General features: G+C 44.2%; 1 protein-coding gene across 2 annotated transcripts in view; it reads left to right on the plus strand.

Moving 5' to 3' along the window:
* Positions 1-19,114, plus strand: part of TBC1D8 (TBC1 domain family member 8) — a 605,783-nt gene extending 586,669 nt beyond the window's left edge. For both annotated transcript variants that reach the window (XM_086934717.1, XM_086934716.1), the window contains exons 19-20: positions 1,793-1,893; positions 17,963-19,114. In XM_086934717.1, the coding sequence (XP_086790843.1) occupies positions 1,793-1,893; positions 17,963-18,400 (539 nt within the window). In that variant the 3' untranslated portion in view covers positions 18,401-19,114. The remainder of the gene's footprint in view (positions 1-1,792; positions 1,894-17,962) is intronic.
* The last annotated feature ends 6,180 nt before the right edge of the window (positions 19,115-25,294 follow it).

The raw sequence follows: 25,294 nt of genomic DNA on the forward strand, positions 1-25,294 counted from the left end.
ACAGTAGCAAACCTTCTGCCCTGTTAGCATTCCTTTTTTTTTTTAAAGATTTTTATTAGATATAAGACATGGTAGCAAATTCGTTCAAATATTCAAAATTAACATACAGAATATCCATGTCAAACATCTCTCAATTTTCGGTTTTCTCCCGACCCCACCCTCCCACCCAGGAAACGCCGCAGGAAGATAAGAAGGAAGGAAAGAATAACAATAGGAAATACTTAATTAGGAAAAGAAAAGAAGAAAAGAATCAGAAAACCTGGCAGTTTCATCCAGATATCTTGGGCCTTAATTTTCACGAGTCATCCAAACATTTAGGGGTTCCCAGATTCTTTCTCCCTCCCTCCGAGCCCTAGGTCCCCTTCTCTTGAAAACAGATACTTCCCCCTTACTCGCATTATTACATTTACCCAACGATTCATGCACATTCGGAGGAGTAGGATCCAGCCAAACAGTGGTGATTGATAGCCGCAAGATATAGCCATGGCAATAAAAAATAGTTTGCGCTCTGGTTCGGTCGTATTCTGATCCACTATACCCAGCATTATAGCCTGAGATGTCAATAATATCCTGCGTTTAAACATTTGTTCCAGATATTGCTCAATCTTATTTAGAAAAGGTGTCCGGCTATAGCATTCCTTTTCATTACATTTTAGATATACCCATTCAGGAAGTAAGAATGAACACTATAAATTTGCAACAAAGATTTCTTAATGCGAACAGAATTTTGATATTGTCAGCAGATTTTGGGAACTATCAATTTCATTGTAAGATTAAAATCAGGTGGCGGGACGGGTGTAGTGTATCACTCTTTTCTGTACTGGAAGCATCCAATAGGAGGAGGAATGCCAGGTGCCAGGGAGGTGTGCGACTACTGACCTAGCTACCAACATGGACTAACAGCACCGTCTGTAATGTTTGTGGTACTAATTAAAATTAGTTGCATCTAAGATACGTTTTATTGGCGGCTTAGCGGCAGACCTGCCAACTTCTCACACAGTAGATGTTTGTGAGGATGGGTGTGTTTTGTGTTGAGCACTGCCTAAAAAACTATGAGTCTGCTGCCAATGTCCTGGAGAGGTTAAACGCCCATAGTAGACATGCACTGGGCAGAGACTCATTATCACATGAGCTGGAAGCCCGCTCTGATAGAGAATGTTTCCAGCTCCCTTTATAAAACAGCGTGAGATATCTGCTTCTCACTGTGTGACCTTGTGAAGGGAGCCGATCTTGTATAACACACGGTGACACTGTGTGAATTGGCAGACATGGAAAGTGGGTACTACTGCAATGAGACTGTACAGGGATATCCAGTCTGCTTCTCTCACTCACCCAGAAGATACTTTCAGCATTCTGCTGGAGCCAAATAAAATGTCTTGATCATTCAGACTATGCCCAGGATGTATGTGTGCAATGAAAAAAGTGGTCACAAGTGCTTTAGATGATCGTCTTTCTAAATATTTGCTGGTGTCGAAAAATAGTTTTTGTTGTGTATTTTATCATTTTTGGCATTAAATTGAAATGTACGTATGGACAGGTTACAGTTGTTTCTACTGATTTTCAGATTTTTCTGGTTGATTTTACCTTGCAGAACAATCCAATGAGCCTCAGATACTTCTTCTAAAAGTGAGGCTAAATCTATTTTCAAGTAAATTAAAACGTTTGAGCTTGACTCATAACTGACCATAATTCGAAATGTCCCAAGCACATGTTCAAGTTTGAATTAAATCATCCTTCTTCTGCGTCTTCATCATAATTTGATTATTATTACTACTTTCTGTTTTTTTTAAAGGTGATGGTGTTGACTACCAGAAGCAGCTGAAGCAAATGCTTCGAGACATAGCCAAAGAGCAAGATACAAAGATAGAAAAAGAATTGCCAAAAATGACTCAGGTATGTATTGATGATAGATTGGTCCATCGGTTCCACGTCATAGAACAGTTACATTGGAGAATGTACTTCAGAGGCAAACTACGTACTTAAGATTTATAACTAAGTAAGCTCAGCCTGTGATAGATGCTCCTAACCGCAGACCCCCACCTTTAGAATAATTCCCAGGTGTCAGACTGGATCTCGAAAATCTTTAGCAGTGTCTCTGCGCACCGGTGGGTGACATTGTGTGGCCATGCACCAACATTCCGCTCTGAAAGTGATGAATGGAGCCGCAGATGAGCACCACTCATGCGCACTGATGCCAGTTCCCTTTTGTCTGTGCAACCAGACTTGACTTCAGAGCTACCCCATTTCTTTTCAGAACACTATCTGCTCACAAATTTACATTTAAAATACCAGTGTGCAAAGGAAAATGTCACCACCAAAGACAACTTTGCCGGCGGCAGTGCTCAATCCTATTTTGGTGCCACAACCCATGCTAGTCCTTGGTTCATCGATGCTGGAATACAAAAGTGCACCCAATAGTGCTTTCTGACTTCGAGTTGGTGCCACTTTAACCTTGACCAAGGCCTTACCCTGATCACCTGGGCTGCAGCTCTTCGGCAACTCATCAGACACAGATACATTATCTCTGCCTCAGGGAAGGTCACAAGCTCTTCATACTTTATTTGAAATAGACTCAATAATATTGTGTTCGAGGCATATGAGCTGGAGATCATATACTTATGCATAGATCGCCATCTGGTGTTGGACTCGGATGTTTGCACTTTGTTTTTGTCTTGGAAGAAGTTTTTGTAGTCACAAGGTAGGTGACTCCTCCTTAGAACGATAGTGCACATGGGCATTGACTCCATATCCAGATTGCTTGTTCCCGCCATCGGGTTTGCATGTGATTTGCTGCGCTCCGGGTTGACATTGGTTTCAAACCCCCCTTCGACGCGCAATTCCTCTTCTCTTGTCAGTATTGTCTCGATCGTCTTTCCCTTTCAACGTGCATCTTTAAAAAAAACTTCTTGACCTCGATCTTCGACGCAAGCTGTTGGGCCTAATCGCGCCGACCATGTGAAGAAGCGTGGCTCAATGGTTAGAGCGGCAGACCCTGATGCAGAGGGGCCCGGGACCAGGGTTCAATTCCCGCCTCTGCGGCTCTTGGACTCAATCTCCCCGGACCTGATAGTTCTCGCCTCGGTGCCTAGTCTAATCATGGGTCCCACTCTGTGACTCTGGGCAATAGCTTGCCTAATCTCCACAACGGTCCCAACAGCGCTTGGATGCCTGGCTTCACCTTGGGGGTGCCCAGGAGTGGACATCTCACAGGAAAGCCAGGAAGCGTTCCACAGTGGTATGAATACAGCGCTAAGAGACCTCTGGGTAGAAGGCGCTATATAAATACAAACACATTTACATTTACATTTACGCTTGCAGTCAATGGAAAGGACTTCCTTTAAAAAATGCCCCAGGTGTGGTGCTCAGTTCCCACACACGGACTTGCAAGAGGTTTGTCATCTCTGCCTCTCCCTGAAGACAAAAACTGCAAGGCCTGTGCATCGTTCAGGTCGAAGAAAACCATCCGTGACCGTCTGGCTCGACGTCACGAAATGTCTCGCGGAAGCAGCTCGATTCCAAACATCTTCTGAGCAGATCCCAATGTCCAGCTGAAGTAACAAGGTGATGAAGACCTCTCCGTCTCTGAGGCTGACGTCCAAGAAGAGACAATCACCCCGGCTCAGCGGTCCGTGAGTACCAAAACCCCTCTCCCAAAATCCAAACCTAAGGTTCCGGTAGCGGCGTTGGGCTCTGGTCGACATCAGGAACATGTTTCAGACGCCCCGCCCTGGGGCCCGGCTATGAAACCTAAAGTCAAGCCTTCTGGTTCGGCCTCGAGCCAGCCCCATTCCGGTGACGAAAAGTCATCTACGGCACTGAAGCACAGGACCAAAGATGTGCCATGCCCTGCTTCGTCGGAACCGAAGTCCGCCTCGACGCCAAAACCCTCGGCGTCGAAACATACCAAGACAAACCGTCTAAACCGAAAAAATCTTCAGAGCCGAAAAAAGTCTCGGAGCCACAAACTCCTATAAAACCTAAGGAGCCCAAGCAAAAACCCTCAGAGACTCGGTCCAAAGAACATTCTGACCCAAAATCTAAAAACTCTTTTTATTGATCCAGAGACTGGCAAAGCCGTCGCCAAGCCTCCAAAAAAAGAGAAAGCTGGACACTTCAGAGAAACCTGAAATACCTTTGAAGCAAAAGGAGATGAGTACTAACACATCTCCACCTCCTTTTCCTCCTCCAGTTGATCCAAATCTTTAAATTTCTCCACCACATTTCCCACAACATACCTTTTCACCTCAAACACCAGATGATGAGAATACCGATGGGGGTGGGAATATAGATCCATATGGGGACGATGATGATCATCCCATCTCAAACGAAGTAGACCCTTGGGATGACTACAACACAGATCCTGACCCGGACCTCTATCGATCTAGGCCATCGCCGCCTGATGACAATATTGGGTTTGCACAGCTAACCAAAAGGGCTGCCCAATTCCACGGGGTCCAGTTACATTCTGATCCCTTTGAGGAAGATTCTTTGCTTGAAACCTTTGCACCCTCGCAAAAATCCATGCTCACCCTGCCAATGCTAAATAAAGGGCATGCTCAAACATGCTCTAGAAGTGTTTAAAGACCCTGTCAGGGCCAGGAGTTTCAACACCAGGGTAGATAAAAAGTATAAGGCAGCTCCCAATGACCAAATTTACATTTAAGGTCAAGTTCCTTTAGATTCCCTTGCGGTGTCTAATGCATGCAAGAGGGCAAACTCGCAGAGTACAGGGGACACCCCCTCCTGATAAGGAGTCCAAACTAATAGACGCATCTGGTAAACATCTTGCATCACATGCTGCGAATCATTGGCAGTTTGCCAATGCCCAAGCTTTATTGGCCCGGTACGACAGGGCGCACTATGAGGAGCTAGAAAAGCTCATGCAACACCTTCCTGACCAGTACATACAAAAAGCCAACGACCTTGTAAAAGTGGGGAAATTGATCACAAACACCTCAATTAAATGTGCGCTCGACGTGGCTGATACGGTATCTCATGCCATTAACACTAGCGTTTTGTTGCGCAGGCACGCTTGGCTCCTGGTCTCCGGATTTAAACAAGAGGTGAAAGCGGCTATTCTCAATCAGCCCTTTGATCAAGAGCATCTTTTCAGGCCCTCAGTTGATCTTTCGAAAAGATGAAAAAAGATACAGACACTGCTAAGTCCATGGGGGCCTTACAATTCCCTTCCCCTAGAGGATCTTTTCACCGCTTCTTCTACAGGGCTGGCTCGTAAACCGTTGGCTCAGAACATCGATCTTCTTCCTATAAGAGCCCCACTCAAACGTCTTCCAAGGATACTTTTGCGGAGGCTACAGAGGCAACAATGGTAAAGGAAGAGGTCGCGGCAACAATAACTGTGACTCCTCTACCACCAAACAGTGACTTCCCTGCACTTCCCCCCGATTATCCCACTCCTGTAGGGGGAGGTCTCTCACAGTTCCTACCTGTCTGGAATTCAATCACAACAGACAAGTGGGTAAGACAAATTATCCAGTATGGTTATTGCCTGGAACTCACCTCTACTCCCCCAAAGATTCCTCCCAGACAACGTCCAATGTCCTCGGAACATCTGACACTTCTTTAACAAGAGGTTCTCTCTCTATTACAAAAACATGCAATAGAACCATTCCCCTTGCCTCATCAAGGCACAGGGGTTTACTCCCTCTATTTCCTAATTCCAAAAAAGGACGGCTCTCTCAGGCCCATATTGGACCTCAGACACCTAAACCTCTACATTCAGGCGGGTCACTTCCACATGGTCACTCTCCAATAGGGGCTCCCACTCCTTCAACAGGGTGACTTTCTCTCCACTCTGGACTTAAAGGACGCCTACTTTCATATTCCCATTCTCCCCGCTCACAGGAAATGTCTCAGGTTTGTGATAGACGGACAACACTACCAATTCAAAGTCCTCCCATTCGGGGTGACGACCTCACCCAGAGTCTTCACCAAGTGTCTTGCAGTATTTGCGGCCCACTTACGAAGACAGTACATTCATGTCTTCCCTTATCTGGACGACTGGCTCATAAAAGCCAGGTCACACAGCAGCTGTGTACAACACACACACAAAACAATTTAACTGCTCACGATGTGGGATTCACGGTAAACCTTACAAAATCCCACCTCCAACCGTCCAGCATACAACAATATCTGGGGGCTACCATAGAGACTTCAAAAGCTCTAGCATACCCCAGCCCAGTCAGGATAATCGCCATACAAACACTAATGACATTTCAGCCTCTACACTCACTACCAGTTCGAGTGTTCATGCAGCTAATCGGGATGATGGCCTCTTGCATTCTCATCGTCCCTTATGCAAGACTCCAAATGCGGCCCTTACAGGAGTGTTTGGCACGTCAGTGGAACCAGCCTCAAGGTCAGCTAACAGATCTGGTTTTTGGTAGATGACCGCGCCTATCACTCTCTGCAGTGGTGGAACACACAAAATCTTTCCATAGGGCGGCCGTTCCTTGATCCAGTTCCACAGATAGTGCTAACAGCAGACGCATTGCTCGCCAGCTGGGGAGCTCATCTTCAAACCCATATCATTCAGGGCATGTGGGCCCCTCAACAAAAACAATTCCACATAAATGACCTGGAATTGTTGGCGTTCTTCCTAGCGTTAAAATCTTTTCAACTCCACCTCATAGGCAAAGCTGTCCTGGTCCGTACAGACAACATGACAACAAATAAATGTATTACATACAAAAACAGGGGTGGCGCTCTCTGCAGCTTTCACACCTAGCTCAAAGCATATGGAGATGGGCCATTCCTCAGAACATATATCTCCTTGCAGAACACCTCCCAGGAGTACTCAATCAGATTGCAGATCTGCTCAGTCATCAGAGACAGCAGATCCACGAATGGGAACTTCATCCTCAAGTTCTGATTACATTCTTTCAAAAGTGGGGCCACCCAGAAATAGACCTGTTCGCCACACACCAAAACGCAAAATGCGCAAGCTTGGCATTCTGGTATCCACACCCACTCTCCAAAGGCAATGTACTATGGATGAACTGGTCAGGCAAATTTGCTTATGCTTTTCAGTCTCTACCGCTCATTCCGCTAGTGGTTCGGAAACTCAAGCAGCATTCCCTCACAATGATCCTGATTGCTCCCACATGGGCCGTCAGCCATGGTTCACAACCCTCCTGGAGCTATCACTAGTTCTTCATCAAAAGCTATGCCACTCACCCAAGCTTCTCACTCAGAAACATGGAGAGATAAGACATCCAGATTCCAGTCAACTCAACCTTGCGATCTTGCACCTTGAATCTTAGAGTTTGGCTACCTCAATCTCCCGCCAGACTGCGTGAACATCATTCAAGAGGCTAGACGTCCTACCACTGGAGCTTGCTATGCCGCAAAGTGGAAAAGATTTGTAATTTACTGTAAAAAACAACCAAATCAACCCACTAGATGCTTTTATTCAAAACATAATCTGTTACCTTTTGCATCTGCAACAATGTAACCTAGTGTATACATCAATTAGATTACATCTCGCTGCCACAGCAGCCTATATCCAAAACAGACAACACTTGTCTTTGTTTAGAGTACCAGATATCAAAGCTTTTATGGAAAGACATAAAAGAATAATTCCACCTAGAGTTCCACCCGCTCCAGTATGGAACTTAAATGTGGTCCTTACCAGACCCATTTGAACCTATGCATAAATGGTAATTACAATTTCTCACCTGGAAAGTAGCTTCCATGGTTTCCATCACCTCTATCAGAAGAGTCAGTGAACTCCAGGCATTAACCATACAAGAACCATTTCTACAAATTCACCATAACAAAGTGGTTCTTAGGACTAACCCAAAATGTCTATCTAAAGTCGTGTCTGCTTTCCACCTTAACCAGTCTGTAGAACTCCCAGTGTTTTTCCCTCTACCAGACTCAGTAGCAGAACGAGCTCTTCACACACTAGACAAGAAAAGAGCGATACTTTACTAAAATGAAATAACAAAATTCTTTAGAAGGACTAAACAACTTTTTGTGTCTTTCTCCCCACCTCATAAGGGCAATCCTATCTCAAAAACAGGTATTGCAAGGTGGATTGTTAAATGCATCCAAATATGCTATGCTAAAGCCAAACGCACATTAACCATTCCGTCTGGAGCTCACTCCACACGTAAACTAGGGGCATCTATGGCATTCTTAGGGAACGTTCCCCTAGATGACATCTGTAAACCAGCAACTTGGTCTACACCACACACGTTCACAAAACACTATTGTGTAGACGTGCAAGCAAAACAACAAGCTGGTGTGGGCCAGGCTGTATTAAGCGCACTTTTTCAAACCACTGCAACAGATGCAGGTAGCCACCGCTAAGAGGATAACTGCTGTATAGTCTATGCGTAAGTATACGATCTACAGCTCATATGCCTCGAACGGAAAATGCTATTTACCAGTATGCATCTGTTCTTGGCTTGTAGAGCTGTAGATTCGTATACGCCCACCCGCCTCCGCGGACACCTCTATCTGTTCCAGTACTATCTTACTTAGATATATTACACATGGACATCTTTTTTTAATTCTTACTAACTCCATCATAACCCTCTATGGCAAAACAATCTGGATATGGAGTCGATGCCCATGCGCACTATCGTCCTAAGGACCTACCTCCTGACTACAAAGACTTCTTCCAAGACAAAAACAAAGTGCAAACATCCGAGCCCAACACCAGATGGCGATCTATGCATAAGTATAGAAATCTACAGCTCTACATGCCAAGAACAGAAGCATACTGGTAAGTAGCATTTTCCTTATGTTGCAGGAGATGTGTTTGAAAACACCTATATAGATGATAACTTAAATGAAGATTTTCCAGATTCCAGTGGCCTGGAAACTTTGCCAGATGCTGGGCTGGTTTCTCCACCTGGCCTTGCCACAGAAGAAAGTGCCTCCACCGCAATGGTAATGCGAAGGGCGTCTGAGGTTCTTGACCGCCAGTTGGCCACCATTGAGGTGAAAACAAATGTCCTCACTGCTTCAGCTGGGACAGACTAGTACCGACCTCCTTCTTCCATTTAGTGAAGCCATCACAGACTCGCGTCTTGGGGCTCGAGCCACCGGTCAACAGGTAGATAGCAAAAAAGACATCATCCAGCCCTGATGACCTAGCCATCCTCACAAAGCATTCAAAACCAGAAGGGTTTGTTACGGAGGCATCCACAAGGCAAATAAACCCCAGTGCCTTCCGTACCACACTGCTGGACACAGAATCTAAGCGATTTTAAACTTTTGGAAAGCGCATGTTCTCTTCCACCAACTTGGTGTTGCGTTTGGTCAACACCATTTGCCTGCTGGGGCATTGTACTCCTCCCCTCTGGGACTCAGTCACTCATGTTCTCCATGCTGTGCCGGATGAATACATTCCACCCTTATGCAAGGCATTCAAGATGACTGCCATGCAGCAAAGTTTACAAACCTCCTGTATCTGGCTACCACAGATTTCATTTACCTGAAAACAGGCACCAATGCGCCCCACGTGATACATCTTGGATGAGATTAGCTTTTCTGGTGATGTCCATTCCACCTTGATGAACATGCTTTTTGATGGTTCTCATCTTTTTGGCAAGAAAGTAGATTTGGCCCTTGAGCGCCTCTAAGGATAGTAGAACCACAGCAACCTCCGTTGGCCTCCCTGCTTCGACCACACCAGCAGTTTCGACCCCTCTGTGGCTATGGCAGTGGTTTTCAATACAATCCACAAGCTTTACAACTGGCCCAGCAAATTCTGCATTGCTTTCGTTGCTGAGGCCGCGGTACCCACAGGCAATGTGGAAAGCAGGGGCAGTGAGCTTCTTCCACCACCCTTAGAACTGCTGTCAAAGGACCATCTGTCCCTCTTGCTGCAGGAAGTACAATTTACTTTGGACAAAGGAGCAATAGAGAGGGTACCGGTATCAGAAATAGGCACTGGATGCTACTCCTCTTACTTACTGGTACTGAATAAGAATGGAAGCTTCTACTCTCTCCTAGATCTTCACCCTTTTAATGCCTTCCATGCAGAAGGACAAATTCAGGATGCTCACCGTGGCGCAGGTCTTCTCTGTCCGCAAACTTGTAGACTGGTTGGTAGCGTTGTAGCTGCAGGACATTTATTTTCACATCACCATCCTGAAGCCCCACAGGTGTATCTGTGGTGCATGGAGGGACATGAGCACTTCCAATTTGCTGTGCTCCCCTTTGCCTCACCAGCCCCTGTTGTGTTGTCATAAAAGTGATGATTGTGGTTGCAGCACTTATGGGGAGGTCGGGTTCCAGTTTTCCCTTATCTCTATGACTGGCTGTTGAAGATAGACAGTCAGTCGTCCTCAACCTCCAGACAACAGCATACCTCTAAACATTGTTAGGTTTCACTGTCAAAGTGCTGAAGTGCTACCTGACTCCACCACAGATGCTCCCTTATCTTAGCCATTCTGGATATGCTGCTGTTTCGTGCCTTTCCCCCAAGGCGGAGAGGCATGGCATTCGGGCCATGAAAAAGATGTTTCAACCTCGGTTCTGAATCTCAGTGTGGATGACTCCGAGGCTGCTGAGACTGATGGCCACCTGCTTCCTGCTGATCAAGCATGCCAGGTGGCATACGCGTGCTCTGCAGTGGAATCTGAAGTCCCATTGGGCACAGCCTTAAAAGGACCTCTCCGATCATGGCCAGATTTCTAAGGAGACTGCAAAAGGTCTGCAATAGTGGCTGCTGGACCGTGAGTGATTCAGTGGTAGACATCTCTCCTTACCTCACCCAGAGCTGACAGTGGACAAAAATGCATTGCTTCTGTGTTGTGAAGCCATCTGGGAGAGGTGGAGATCAGAGGCTGGTGCAGGTGCTTACTGGAACACCACCATGTGGCACTGCAACAAGGAGGCTGAGGTGGGGTTGTAAATCCTGTCAGAAGGCGCTATGCCTCTGAAAGTGGTTGGACTACCATGAGCTTTTTCTGGTGGCACACCACGTGCTGGAATCATTAAATGCAAAAAACAAGGTGATGGATGGAATACTTGAATTAATCTCAGCCATTGGCAATTGCTTGGGCCACATCCCAAACCCTCGTTTTTGTGCCCACTATGCCAACCTCAGTTTGGGCCCATTTATATGCTAATCAGTCTTGACCCTGCTCCTCATGGGAACAGTCCAGCCCAAACTGCGAATGGCGTGGTGAGCAAAAAAACAATGGATTTAAGCCCAAATCTCTGATTGGGAGTGATAGTTTGCCATTGTTCAGCGCTCCGTCCATCAATTTTTCTTTTTGCATTTGTCTCCCCCAAGTGAGAAGGGTATGCCCAGATGTGGGTCCTGTGCTCTCCATGCCACCAGATTCAAGCAATCCTGGCTGATATGGGGTGATACCCTGAAATCGGTCCTAGAATGCTTGTTTATGGTCCAGGGACCAACTGGCCCAGCAGTTAGGGTTAGATTGTTCCCATGGGGAGCAGGGTCATGACTGATTTGCGTATGACTGGATACAAACTGGAATGCCGTGGTGAGCAACAAAACTATGGATTTAGACCCAGATTTCTGACTGGGGTGTTTGACATTGTTCAGCATTCTGTCCATCAATTTTTCTTTTTGCAGGGCTCTTGAAATGCCAGGGTGGATGAACTCAACCAAAAACGCCTAGTGGATCACAAATGCCAGATACTCCCAGAGTTTGATCAACGTCTCTTCCGCAATTAGGGAGAACCATGGCTTGATCTCTTCACTACTACTGAGAACATGCAACGTCAGCAATTTAGCTCGTAGGAATTCACAAGACTGCTCTCTCTTCGAGGCACAAAATCTGCCTAGGATGGAGATCAGGACTTCAGTACACTGTTCTGCCTTAAGAAGATCAAGAATGACCAAGCCCAATTTATCCTAGAAGTACCATCCTAGGCAAGGAGAGTGTGGTATCCGAAACTCCTGGCCCTGAGTATCTGTCCTCTGATCAGGTTGCCGCTTCACGAGGATCTTCTGTTGCAGCAGTAGGACAAGGTTCTGCTCCTGGGCCTGAGTAACCTCCACCTCCATGCTTGGAGATTGAGTGACTGGATTTTATATTCGCAGCCAGGGGTCCCTCCACCAAATTGGTGTACGTCTGTCGTCGGGACAAGTTTGTAGTTTGGTGCAGATTGTCCCACTTCAAGCCAGAATTTCTGAAGTGTTACTTTTTGTGTTGTCTCTGGCCCAGCAAGGGCTTATTTATATGGCACATTTAAAGGATACTTATTAGCTCTTTTGGCTTTCCTGTGGTTGCATTATAATTTAATATATTATCATGATATGGTTTTGTAGAGCACATAACTAAACAATCATGGTTTCTCAGCGCTGAACATTGCTTTTGGTATGCCCTCTATGTCTTAAAATAAAAGCATGGTACAGAATAGCCGAGTCTTTAAGCGCTTTCGAAAAACCAAAAAAGATCAGCAGTCAACAATCAAGGACCACACTTCCTCAAAGATCAATTACAACACTACAAACCCACCAGAGCTTTACGATCAGCCAATCTTTATCAACTGGTTGTACCTGGTACCAAAACTGTCACCTGGGGAGACCGTCGGTTTCTGGTGGCGGCCCCCAAACTCTGGAACACCTTGCCTCTCAACATCAGGCAAAGCACCACCCTCCTTCAGTTCCGTAAACTCCTGAAAACCTGGCTGTTTACTCAATAACCATATCACCCTTTCAGCCTGCTATAATCAACCAGTCCATAATCTCACACTTCTTATGTAAACAAATGATTTATCAGCGCCAAGACGCCCAAGGGTATATGCAGCGCTCTATAAATATTAAAAATAAATAAATAAAAAATCATCATGTTCTCATGAAAAGGCAGATATTGTGTTCCGCAGCTTGTGGCCCAAATAGGAGAAAGATCGCCCCCCTTGACGGGTTCTCCTCATTCGAGGAAGTGTGAAAAAATTGCTGTTGCATGATTGAAGAAGACGATTAGACTGGTAAGATGCCACCAGAGATCTAAGGTAGAGTGAACCAGAATTCGACATAGCCTTACAGCACTGAGCCTTGAAATGGATTAACTTTTCAGTCGGGAGCCAATGAAGATCTTAAAGGAGAGTGGAGGTAGAAGTATGCTTAGGAAGGTCTGGTGGCAGCATTCTAGACTATTTGGGGCTGTCTAAGTGTGGCCTGGGGAACCCCACATAAAGAATGTTACCATAATCCAACCTAGAGAATATCAATGCCTGTATTATTGTTCTTTGGGAACAGAATGGTAGACACCAAAGGAATTGTTTTCACCATCTCAAAACGCCAACGCAAGTGGAAGCCACTTTAGAGATTTGATGGTACATAGAAAGCCTTTCATTAAGTTAACCATACATAGAAAGCTTTTCATTAAGATAGATTCTTAACTACAGAGACCAGGGTTGGAGGAGTACATGTGGTCCCCAGCAATGAGGTTGATTGCCCACCCGCATTACTTTAGTTTTATCCCCATTCAATTTGAGGGAGTTTTTGATCATCCAGGTGGCCACTTTCATGAGGCAGATGTTCAAGAAGTCAGAGCTGCGGTTTTTCTTAGATGACAGTGCGACAATAATTTGAGTATCATCTGCATAGGAAAAAAGTGCAAGACTGCAGCTTTCCACTATGTCCGCCTAAGGATGTAAATAAAGGTTGAATAGAGTCGGACTAAGAGCCGAACCCTGAGGTAAGCCTGGAGATAAAGGAAGGGGATAAGAACTGTACTGTAACTTCTAGTAAAGGCAGGAAAAAAGCAGCCTTGTAAGAATGAGCTGAGCCAAATCAGGGCCTGGTCTTGAATGCCCATTTCCTCCAATCTTTGGAGGTGTAGCTTATGATCTACCGTGTCAAACGCGGCACTGAGGTCAAGTAATATCAAGGCTTCAATGCCACCCTTGTCTAGTTGGAGTCTAAGCTGTTTGGTGACTCCAACTAGAGCGGACTCAGTACTATGACTGGCCCTAAAACCAGATTGAGAGTGGTGGAGAAGGCCATTAGATTCAATGAGTACTGAAATTTGCTGATTACATGTTTTTCAAGAATCTTTGCAAGTATTGTTAGAACCAAGATTGGCCTATAATTAGACCAGTTTAGAATGTCAAGATTCAGCTTTTTTAGCTGAGGCATTACTAATGCATGTTTCAAAGCTTTAGGAACTTGGTTGTCCGCAAGTAAGGAATTCAAAAGTTGAGTTATTGCTTTCGGAAACTGAGGGCATAGTTTACTAAAATACGCATCAGCCCTCTTTAAGTCACCCGTTGTGATTCTTTTTATGAAAAGTTTGCAACATATGTTTCCACTTTCTTCTTTCAACATGGCTCAGTGGGACCTCAACCTGGTCCTTACATTCCAAATGTGTTCTTTCTTTGATCCACTCCATACAGGTTAATTTGAGCATCCCAGTTTCTTGTCGCCATAACATAAGTGCAGAAGCTTAGCAAGCTACAAAACTTCTCTGTCAACCCTCGATACACTCTTTCCAGATTAACTGGTTCTGAGAATCCTAGCCTCCTCTGTTCCTAAAGTATTGAATCTATTTATGTCGGTCAAAGTATAACCCCTGACGTTCTTAGCTTCTCCTCACTCCATCAGTAGGATTCTAAAAGAGCTCTTCGATATAATATCAATTCTGCCAGAAAACATAGTGTAGACAATCAGTTCTTCTAGAGCAAATAAAGGCTAGGCAGTGTAAAAAAGGAGGATGTTTTGCTGGATCTCAACATCATAATCTGCTACACACTGGCCAAGCAGTCCCCAGATGGTTTGCTGGCATACTTACCACTGCGTTGGCATGCAGACTGCCTGTGCTGGACATTTGCCAGGCTGCTGTGTCGGTGTCGCTCCACACATTCACAAAGCACTTTTGCATGGACAATTAGGTTCAGCAAGATGGTTATTTTGCCTGCTCAGTCCTGCAGGACTATTTGGTTTCCGCCAATTCACAGACACTCCACCTGGCAGGTAGTGCTTTGGTATCTATTAAAAAGGTGAGTAATCTGCTGTTAGAAGTATCTATATGAAGAACAAGTTACTTACCTTAGGTAATGCTCTTTCTGGTAGATACACTGTCTAACCGCAGTTCCGTCCAACCTCACGGTTGTGTAAACTGGGCTGTTTTCCCATAAGAAGGGCCCAAATTTGCAGATCTGCACACTAGTCAAATCCAATTTGTTGTTGGCACTGTGTCTGAGGGCGCAATTAGCCTAGAAAGCAGCTGACGTCAGCATGCCTGGATGCGGCTTCGTTCGTCACTTCCACAGTTTAACGATGTAGTTGACGAGCCGCAAAACTTTAACCTACCAGCACACAAGGTACTGATAGATTTTCTGGATCCAGTCTGATGCCTGATTAATATTCAAAAGGTGAGGAATCTACTGTTAGAGCATCTACCAAAAAGAGCATTACCAAAGCTAAGTAATTTGTTCATTACGGAATCTGTTTGAAAATTATTACCTCTGCATTTATTTTCATGAGAAGCTGGCCTTTTGAGCATTGGTCTTCAATTTGATCTACTGATAAAAAACTGTTTCCTTGAGAATTTCTTGGCTACTCCATTTGATATCTTTCCAGAGCAGTGAGACACTCGACATTGAGAATGCTGAAGTTATTCTCTAGCTACATGATCACACAATGTCGTGTTAAGAATAAACAAGTTAAAGGCCACCACCTAGTTCAGTTAACAAAACCAAGACTTCCCTGAAAAAATACTTCAGAAATGGTAAGGATGCAATGGAGGGATCAAAGGTTCCAGTTTAGGGGAATTGTGTAAAATTAAGGGCTCTAATTGGTAAATTATTTTAAGAAATATACAAAATATTTTTTCTCTAAAATATGACCTGGAGGCAGCAATCGATTGAGATTTGCTGGAGCACACCTTGATTTGATAAGCACAGCTTCTCCAATGGAGCCATTGTAGAAAGGTTCCAGAGAGGCATAGAAGCCCTGAGGCTCAGGGTGGAGTTGGATCCCTCTGAGCAAAATGTTTGAGGGAACTTCAAAACCACACAGGTCTGTTCTGTCCTCAGCACACCAAAGGTCCGCAACAACATCTTATATGCCATCAACATGTCTTATAATAGCTTTACAGGACAATTCCTATCCAATCTCAGTGGTTTTCAGGGCATATTTTGCAGATCCACCCACTTTGTTCAGAGTCCTCTTTGGACAGCACCTCTTGCTTGGTTCAAGACTTCCAGCTTCCCAACATACAAATCCATGAACCACGTTTTTCTTTACTAGGCAGATTCCCAGAATGCCAGACATTCCAGCGTGCCATTCTGGAACAAGTCCTGGGCATATTGAATTAGTTCAGAGGGGGCAGAAAACTCTTGCAGCAGGTAGGGAGGGGGTGTATTCTCATTCTATGTTCTATTCAAGGTCTTTTAGATTTCTTATTTATAATGTGCGCAGACATATGGGAGCCAAGACATTAGATAAATGATGAAACATTAATTCACAAGAACACAATCATACACAGATTAGCAGAACAAACACATTTAGATGACCTTCCAAGAGGCTGTATAGAGTGTAAATTGTCTGATACTTTAGGCAGGCTAATACACTTGATTTTAGGGACACAGTAGTGTATCAAATGAGCCAATCACAAGGTCTGACTAGGCACGTATTCTAAAAGAGGGGCCAAAAGTTCAATTTTGTCTTGGCTATACAAGATTTTATGGGTCATAAACATTTGAACTGTTTCCTTTGTTAAATTGCAGTTCTTTACAAACAACAAATACATGATTTGAAATTCTTTAATACCTTTAATTATCATGATTTTCTACTTTGGGAGTTGCTAAGCAGGATGTTCCAAAGACAGGCTGTCAAGATGATCCTCTCAAGAATGCAGAAAGCCACAAGTGATCCACTGTACTCTTTATGAAGAAAGGCAACACATGTACTTGCCATAGTATGCACTAGCTTCTTTAAGGAAGCTACCTTAGCGATCACCACCCCTAAAGCATTATGGGCGCAGATTGTGGGGTACTTCTGAAAATTATGTCCCATCGGCTATTGGATGGCTTTGCTTCAGATTCCTGAGGATGACTGTGTGTTCTGATGAGCTAGTGAGCCAAGCAGCAGTTCTCAAAAGCAGAACGAGCAGACCATTGGTGGGCAGCCTTTAAACTAATCTAGTTCCCCCATACTCTTATCTTCCCTCCCACTAATATGAAGGTGATACAGTTCTGGGGCCTAGTGGCACCACTAAGTGTCTTCCAGTATGCTTTGATTTATGAAGTTAGAGATGGATCAGGGCTGCAATAAAGCTGAGGAGCCCTCCTTTTGCTCCCAGCTATATCTCCTCTCAATAAGTTCAACCTAGCCCATCCTACAGGGATGGCATTCACGCAGCTTGCTACTGATCCTGTTACTGGAACACAGGCCATGAGTTTTGTGGGAATAATGAGTCTGCCATAGACTTTTTCTGGAAATCAGTGTAACCTGATCTCTTCTCTACCAAATGTCCCAGTGGCAAGGTTATCTCTCCTTGTTTCTTGTCAGCTTTTACAAGAGCCACCATTTGTGTGTAAAAATGATTACTTCCAGGAAAATATCCCAAAAAGGTATTAGGTGAAACTAACCTGCTGCAGAATTGTGAAGCAGGTGGCAGAGTCTCAGTTAAGTGTGCATCTTATTCATTAACTGTAATGGGATTGAGGCCCCAATATTTCAATTGTCAAAAGTTACATAGCTAAAATACATAACTCAAATCCAGTTACAGGTTAGAGTTTATCAGCCCAAATTACATTTAGGATGCTGATTTAATGGAGTTTACATGTGCCACACTGAAGTTCCAAATTAACAGCGGCAGAGCATAATTGGGTCCAGTTTCCAACACTAAGTGGGGCACAAAAGAAAGTTTGTGCCCTTCTCAGTATTTATGAAGCAGTTGGGCCAGGGTCTTAAAAAGGAAGGAGAAAAACTGGTCCCTGAACTTACTGTGGTCATATTACAAGTCATGCGTTACCTTTATATTGCCTGCTTGTCTTTCAGAGGGAATTCATCCAGTTCTGCAAGACTCTGTACAGCTTGTTTCATGAAGCTCCTGATGAGAATGAATTGTACCAATCCATTGCCACTGTGACCACGCTTCTACTTCAAATTGGGGAAGTGGGGCAGAAGAGCAGCAGCTCTGGGAGTGTTTCAGACGAAGGCCCTAGTGTTGCCCTCTCATCCGAAGGGGCGGACTGCGTGGAGCAGGATGTTGTGTTCCTCGACACTGTGAAGACACCTCGCAGCAGCAGTTCTCCCTCACTGCCGCTGCCACAATGTGACTGGATAGTGTCCTTTAAGCACATTCTCGCATCGCTCTTGACCGAACAGTCACTTGTCAATTTTTTTGAAAGAACGCCAGATTTGAAGCCAAAGCTGGAGAGCGCCAAAGTCAATCACTATGGTCTCAAAACAAATGGCGTGAGTCTCCAAACATGAGGCTAAGGACATGTGGATCCAAGCGAGAGCAGATAGCGTGGACTTTCTGAAGTAAGCCTGCTCTGAGATAAACAGGTTAAGGGTGCTCCAAAGCTACTTCCACCAAAGCACATCTCATAAGTCAAAGTTCAACGTTACTCATTGCACCACTATAAAAAAACCTGTTGTATTTTGCAATTTTCTGATTCTTTGAAAGCACATAAAATGGTGGGTTTGTTCCATCATTGTTGTTTGTCTCATTAGCTTCATATTTGTAGTGGCGCATCACTGGGATGGTCTGTTCCTGACTCTGTAAGCACTCCATGCAGTACTACTTGAAAAGGCTATAATTTTCTTAATGCATCCTACAGGAAGCAAACACTGTGTTCTGGGTTTCTGCCTTCCAGTGACTGACACAGGGTACTCTGTTACCAAAATGCCAAACAGTCCTGGAAAGAGAACCACTCAATTTTATTTTAAAGGCCGAGAGCAGGGAAAAAATTGAAGCTTCTAAATCAACCGTCCGAATTGTTTTTTTTAATGTATATACTTGCCATGTTTTGCACTAATACTAAATACTTGTTTCAATGCTGGTAATTGAAACAGTTTTAATATATTTTATTGTGTTCTGGTGTGTGTACGTCATGCAGATGTGTCAAGTAAATTTACTGTGCTTTTTATGTTTGGTTTGTTAAAAATGTACAGTTCCCAATAAAGTGTTTTTGATGAATTTCATTAAACTGGTTCCTTGACCATTATGTGTACTTACCTGGCCAGTTAACTAACATGTTATACTTACAAGTTATCCTAATCTCATTGCTTACACGTGATACTTAAGGTACTCTGGTTTCCAGCATTGGAACATTCATAGATTTCTTCTAACATAATGTGTTGGCTTTTATAGGTGTAACTGTTTTTAGATGAAATGTCACTGGATGCTAATGCATTGTGGTTTTCAAGTGTACATATTGAATCCAAGTATCAGCAGATTCTTTCCTCCTCAGTGCAGGATATTTCACCCTACTCTCAGAATGTCTGCCTGCTCTACACCCCTTTCACTTTATAAAATTCTCCGCCACCATCTTTTTGTCATATTTTCCCCTCTATTCCCTCCTCTACTAACTTATGTTTTTAGTAGGCCAGCGTGCCTCACCAGTGCCCCCTGGATTCTTCTGACACTAACTTCATCTGCTTTGGGTCTCCGAAGGCAAGGCACTACTGAGAAGTGTTCTGTTGATTTCCAGCCATTCTTCACTTTTCTAATACTTCAAGGCTCTTAACCATTAACACTTTGATTTGATACATATTTTCGACTTGCCCATACAACTGCAGACAAATCATATTGTGCCAGTGACGAAAAGTTTTCCCATAGTTGAGCCCAATAGGTGTTCCCTATTCCCTCTATGATAGTCGATCTTTGAGACAGAATAGATTACTGTTCTTTTTACAGTTAGCAAACTAAAAATACGTGTTGTGTGAATTCTCCAGGGTTGGATCTTTCATAGATTTACCTGCTTGAACCATTCTCCATTGAAGCGAAAGTCCCTCCGTAACTTAAAAATAGCAGTACTAGGCACTGACAGCTTGCAAAGCCATAGGCAGTGGCCACTCAGCACGGCCTTTGACACCGTTAATCATTCTATTCTGATTCAAAGGATGGGTAATGTGGGTGTCACTGGGACCGCGCTGAAATGGCTGCAATCCTTCCTCTCCGACCGGACTTTCTCAGTATTTGAGGATGACATCTCCTCTCCACCTTCGCATCTTCACTGTGGCGTTCCCCAGGGGTCATCCCTCAGCCCGACCTTATTTAATATTTATATGAGGCCTCTGGCTGAGGTGGTGTTACCTTGGGGGGTGCAACTAGTGACTGATGATACGCAGCTTATCATCACCCTTTCTGGTCAGATGTCTTCTTATGATAAACTTTCCTCCTGCCTTAGCAAGGTCCGTGAGTGGATGGATGCTTCATTCCTGAAAGTTAATGGAACAAAGACGGAGATCATGATGCTTGGGCATGATGCTCCCTCCGCGGTGGACGGATAGTGGCCTTCTATTTTGGGTCATCCCCCTTCCCCAAAAAGAAAATCAAAAGTCTAGGGCAGGGGTCTCCAAACCGGTCCTGGAGGGCCGGATCCATGCCAGATTTTTAAAATAACTACATGTATCTCAATGGGGATATCCCAAAAATCTGGCATGGATCCGGCCCTCCAGGACCGGTTTGGAGACCCCTGGTCTAGGGGTTTGGTTGGACCCAGCACTTAACTTTTTGGTGCAAGCTCAGAAGGTAGCAGCGACCTGCTACGCCCTGATGAGATCTCTTAGAAAAATCATTGGACTGCTTAAGTTCGAAGCAAGGCGGATATTAGTCCAGGCCTTGATCCTAACGCGCCTGTACTCTGCAAACGCAGTATATTTAGGGGCACCACTAGGAACATTCAGGGTTCTACAGACGGTACAGAATTGTGCAGCCCGGATGCTTTTAAAGATATCTCGTAGAACTTCTGCCGAACTAGCTCTTCGGCAACTCCATTGGTTGCCAATACAACAAAGGGTCGAATTTAAGGCTGTGACCATTGTCCATAAAGCCTTGACCAAGACAGGACCTGGTCTAACTCAACCTCTGTTTTGCCCTTACCAAACCAATAGGACCCTTAGATCTAGTAGTAAGAACTTTCTGGCAGTCCCACGAATAAGGAGAAGCCGCATGGGTGGCAGATGCTTTTCTGTCCAATCAGCCAAACTTTGGAACAACCTGTCGGACCCTATTCGGATGGAGGAGAACCACCCTAGGTTTAGGAACATGCTAAAGATCTTCCTATTTCTGTAATCTCTCGGGGGATGAATGAGACCACTGCAGCGCTGGGATGCCTCCGGGTAACCACGCGCTATATAAATGAGTATTCATTCATTCACTTTGTTAACCACCCACATCGTTCTAAAGGGCCCAAACTTCAGCCAATCAGGAGAGAGTACTCTTTGACTTTCCCCTCTGAGAGTCCTTCACACCTCAGATTTATACTGCTTTTATGTGGAAGTGAGTTCCAGAGCTTCGCTCTTACTCAAGTGCAGACAAATAAACTTTTAGCCTTTTTTTAGGCTTTGGGTGTATTCATCACCTTATAACCTCTGACAAATGGCATCAATGGAGAAATCCAAAAGGATTCCTGTGGCAAAATGAGGGTTTTGTCCTATGACCCTCAAAAGAGATGCATATGCTGCCTCTACTCTGACCAGAGGCCAAAGACTGCAGGATCTGCAGAACCTTTTCTGCCAAGACTATATGACTGTGCAGGGGAGACTTCTCAGGTGGAGTGAAAAGAATACATTACCTGAATATACCTCTTCAGGGAATTACTCCAGGCTAGTTCCTCTGAATGTGAGAAAAAGGCGAATAAAGAAAGCGTGAAGACACGGAATCCTCAAGTGCCAAGACCAGGCCCAATGCTTTCTTCTGGTAAAGGAAAGGAAAAACGCCACAAAAAAGCATTGAAAAAGTCGGCAGGCATGGCTTCACCAGAAAAACTGCAGGCAAAAAGGCATACTCCAAACCCAATGCCTCCACCAAAACCTAGAGTAATTCCACTGTCAACAGGGAGCCCGTTAACGGTCATCCACGACACTTATGAACGAGAAGTCGCACGTGATGAGAAAGGTGTGAAGACAGTGTTGGGAGAATATATTGAATTCATGGCGGAGACGAAACCATCATTGACGACTATCCTGTCCACGGCTTCCTCCAAGACATCATCAATCACACATCTGTTGGTGCCAAATACACTGCCATCCACAACAGTACTGTTGGAAGCACCACTCGCCGAGATCATAACTCACCAACAAATTCCTGTCCAGTTTCCAGCAAGGCTTCTAGACACATAAGCAAAAGAAAAGTGTTAACCAGAGGACCCCTTTGGAACGGATTATAGTCCAGTACAGGTTTACATCAAGTGACAGGACACTGAAGAGCAACAAGCATATTCGCCAGAAAAACAACCCGAGACATACCATACCCAATTCATGCCCCAAATATTAGATGACAGAGAATACTAGGCCCACCACTATGACCTTATGAAAGTGCATATGATGTCAGATTAATACACATGCTTTCCAACTGGTCCGCCTGACATCTAGTTCTCTGGCACTTGTACTAAGAATATTACAGAAATGCGACCACCATCTGCCTTAAACACTACAGCAACCAGTACAACAGTTTTTAGATGTGCCTCAAACAACCATCCAGGTATATAATCTATCAAAGGATGACCAAAATACAGACATGGAAGAGGGTGAAATGCAACCAACAGACCCACCGAGGGAAGGACGAATGGAATGATTAATACCTGGCAGTCTCAAACCCAACAACTCAACCACCTGTTAAATCGTCACCTGATGACATTGAAAGATTTCGGTTATTGGTCGATAGAGCGGAAAAGAGATTTGATTTACCTGTGGAAGTGAAAGAAGCTGTTTCCTCTATGACTTCAAGGCACCAGCAAAAAGATCAGCCAAAGCAACTCCATTTGTAGATCACATCTGGTAAGAAGGCTTAAAACCTATGCAAACTCTGGCTATAATGGCAGCTATTGTACCATAAATTGATATAAAAAAAATATATATATATACATACATACAGGCAGCATAACAAAGATTCAGGAATCCGATAGCACCTTGTACAGCACCATCAGATCATGAAGGCTGCAGAATGGACAAGGCAAGGAAAAGTTTTTCCTCTATGGTGGCTATGTCACTAAGGTTGGCTAATTCCCTGACAATTCATAGGCAGATGTGTCTGGCAGATTTAATCCGACAGTGCTCTGTATGTGGAATTACTACCGTAGAATACAAAGCAAGAAGTCAAGGCTATTCTCCATGAAGAAAAAGCATCTGCTGCTCTCTTAGACTCCGCTATGGATGTCTCAAGCATTGGCTTCAGGCATCTAGCTGGTGAAGCAGTCTTATGCCAACAGGGTTGGTTGAGGGCCACCTCATTCAGGCCAGAAGTCAAAAACAAAATCATGCACATGCTTCAATGGTGAATGGCTATTTGGTAAGTTTGTGGACGGCACACTTTTAGAAATCAAGGCATATACCAAGACAGCAAGATCTTTGGTTGCTCTACAACAGCGGAAGACCCAGGCCTTTCGAGGAAGAGGTAGACTACTATCCTACCGAAGTGAGTATCAAGGCTATAGACGTGCACCCTACTAAACTGTCTGTCAACCTTCAGAGTTCTGCCAGGATTACGCACCCCACCAACAGAAACCATAATCCAATAGGCAAGGTCAACAACCCTATACGAGACCACCACAAAAGCGTAAGACCCAACAAAAGGGTCAAGATGCCAGACTTCACTAACAATCTGCAGGCACCGGATCTTACAACTTGGAGGCTGCCACTACAGACAAATGGGTGCTTGACATCATCCAGTATGGATAGTCAAATGGAGTTCATTCAACACCCACCAAAAACTCCGCCTTCCAAAACAAAACGCAAGTACCTGCATTTTGTAAAGGCAGAAATTCGATCCATTCTATAGAAAGAAGCCATGGATATGGTCCCAAAACACCATCAAAATTTGTGGTTTCACTCTAAGTATTTTCTCTCTAAAAAGAAAACAATGAAAGAGTAGACACCCATTTTTGATCAATGCCATCTCAATCTCTATTTGAGCAAGCGATCATTCATAATGGTCACACTCCAGGAAATCGTACCCCGACTATTGCGGAACGAATAGATGCCATCATTAGATCTCAAAGATGTGTATTTCCACATTCCAATCAACATCGCAAATTCCTAAGGTTCGAGGTAGCCAGTTGTCACTACCAGTTTAGAGTTCCTCCTTTTGGCCTCCAATCTGCTCCCAGAATCTTTACTTAGAGTTTGGTTTCAGAAGCTGCCCCCTTTTGACATCTAGGTAACCAAGTCTATTCTTACCTACATAAATGTACGGTCAAAGGCTCGTCTGTAAAGTCTACCAACAACTCTGTCAAAGCTTGTATCTAACTTTTGAAGTCCTTAGGTCTCCAATAGAACGGAAGCAAATCCTCTTTAATCTCTTCATAAAAGATTAATTTATTAGGACCTATAATAGAAAGGGCAAGAGCAAAGGTATTTCCAACAATAGGTAAGCAAATAGCTCTTTTGACATTGATAAAAGCAAATAATAGCAATAAATAAAAGTAGACTGCTAGGCATGAAGTCTGCTTCCATCGTGCAAATACCGTTTTGCAGACTGCACATGAGACCTATTCAGGCAGAGGTAGACCTACAGTGGACCCAGACATCCGGTTCCTTTGAGGACAAAATACAAGTATGTGCCAAAATTAAACAAGCATTTCCCTGATGGACATCACAGGAGAACATAAGTTGAGACCTTCTATTCCTTCAACCAAGATGCCAATTGGTGATTGCCACACATGCTTCTAAAGAAGTATGGGGAGCACCTCTCCAAGAGTTATCAGCAAGATGACTCTGGACCTCACAAGAGAAATGCCTACACATAAACGTGCGCATACTCAGAGCAGTCAGAAGGGCTCTGCAATCCCATCTCCAGTTCAATAATAGAAGTACTGGTCTGAGCAAACACCACAACAATGTTCTACATAAGCAAACAAGGTGCAACGCATTCTCAAATTGTACCAACAGAAGCACAAAAACAATGGAATTGGGAGATTCATAATAGAATTACCCTCACAGCAGAGCATCTCCCAGGAACAAGCAACAAACAGGCAGAGTATCTCAGCAAAACATTGCAGAAATAAAACAAGTGAGAGTTGAAGGAGTGTGTTCTAAACCTAATATTCCAGACCTGGAGAAAAATATTTCAGGCCTGGGGAACACCAAACATAGACCTGTTTGCGACAAAGAACAAAAAATGTTACTTTTATGCAAGCTGACACCCACAACTGAACTCCT

Source organism: Lissotriton vulgaris, chromosome 8 (genome assembly GCF_964263255.1).
Source record: "Lissotriton vulgaris chromosome 8, aLisVul1.2, whole genome shotgun sequence".
Classification (NCBI taxonomy): domain Eukaryota; kingdom Metazoa; phylum Chordata; class Amphibia; order Caudata; family Salamandridae; genus Lissotriton; species Lissotriton vulgaris.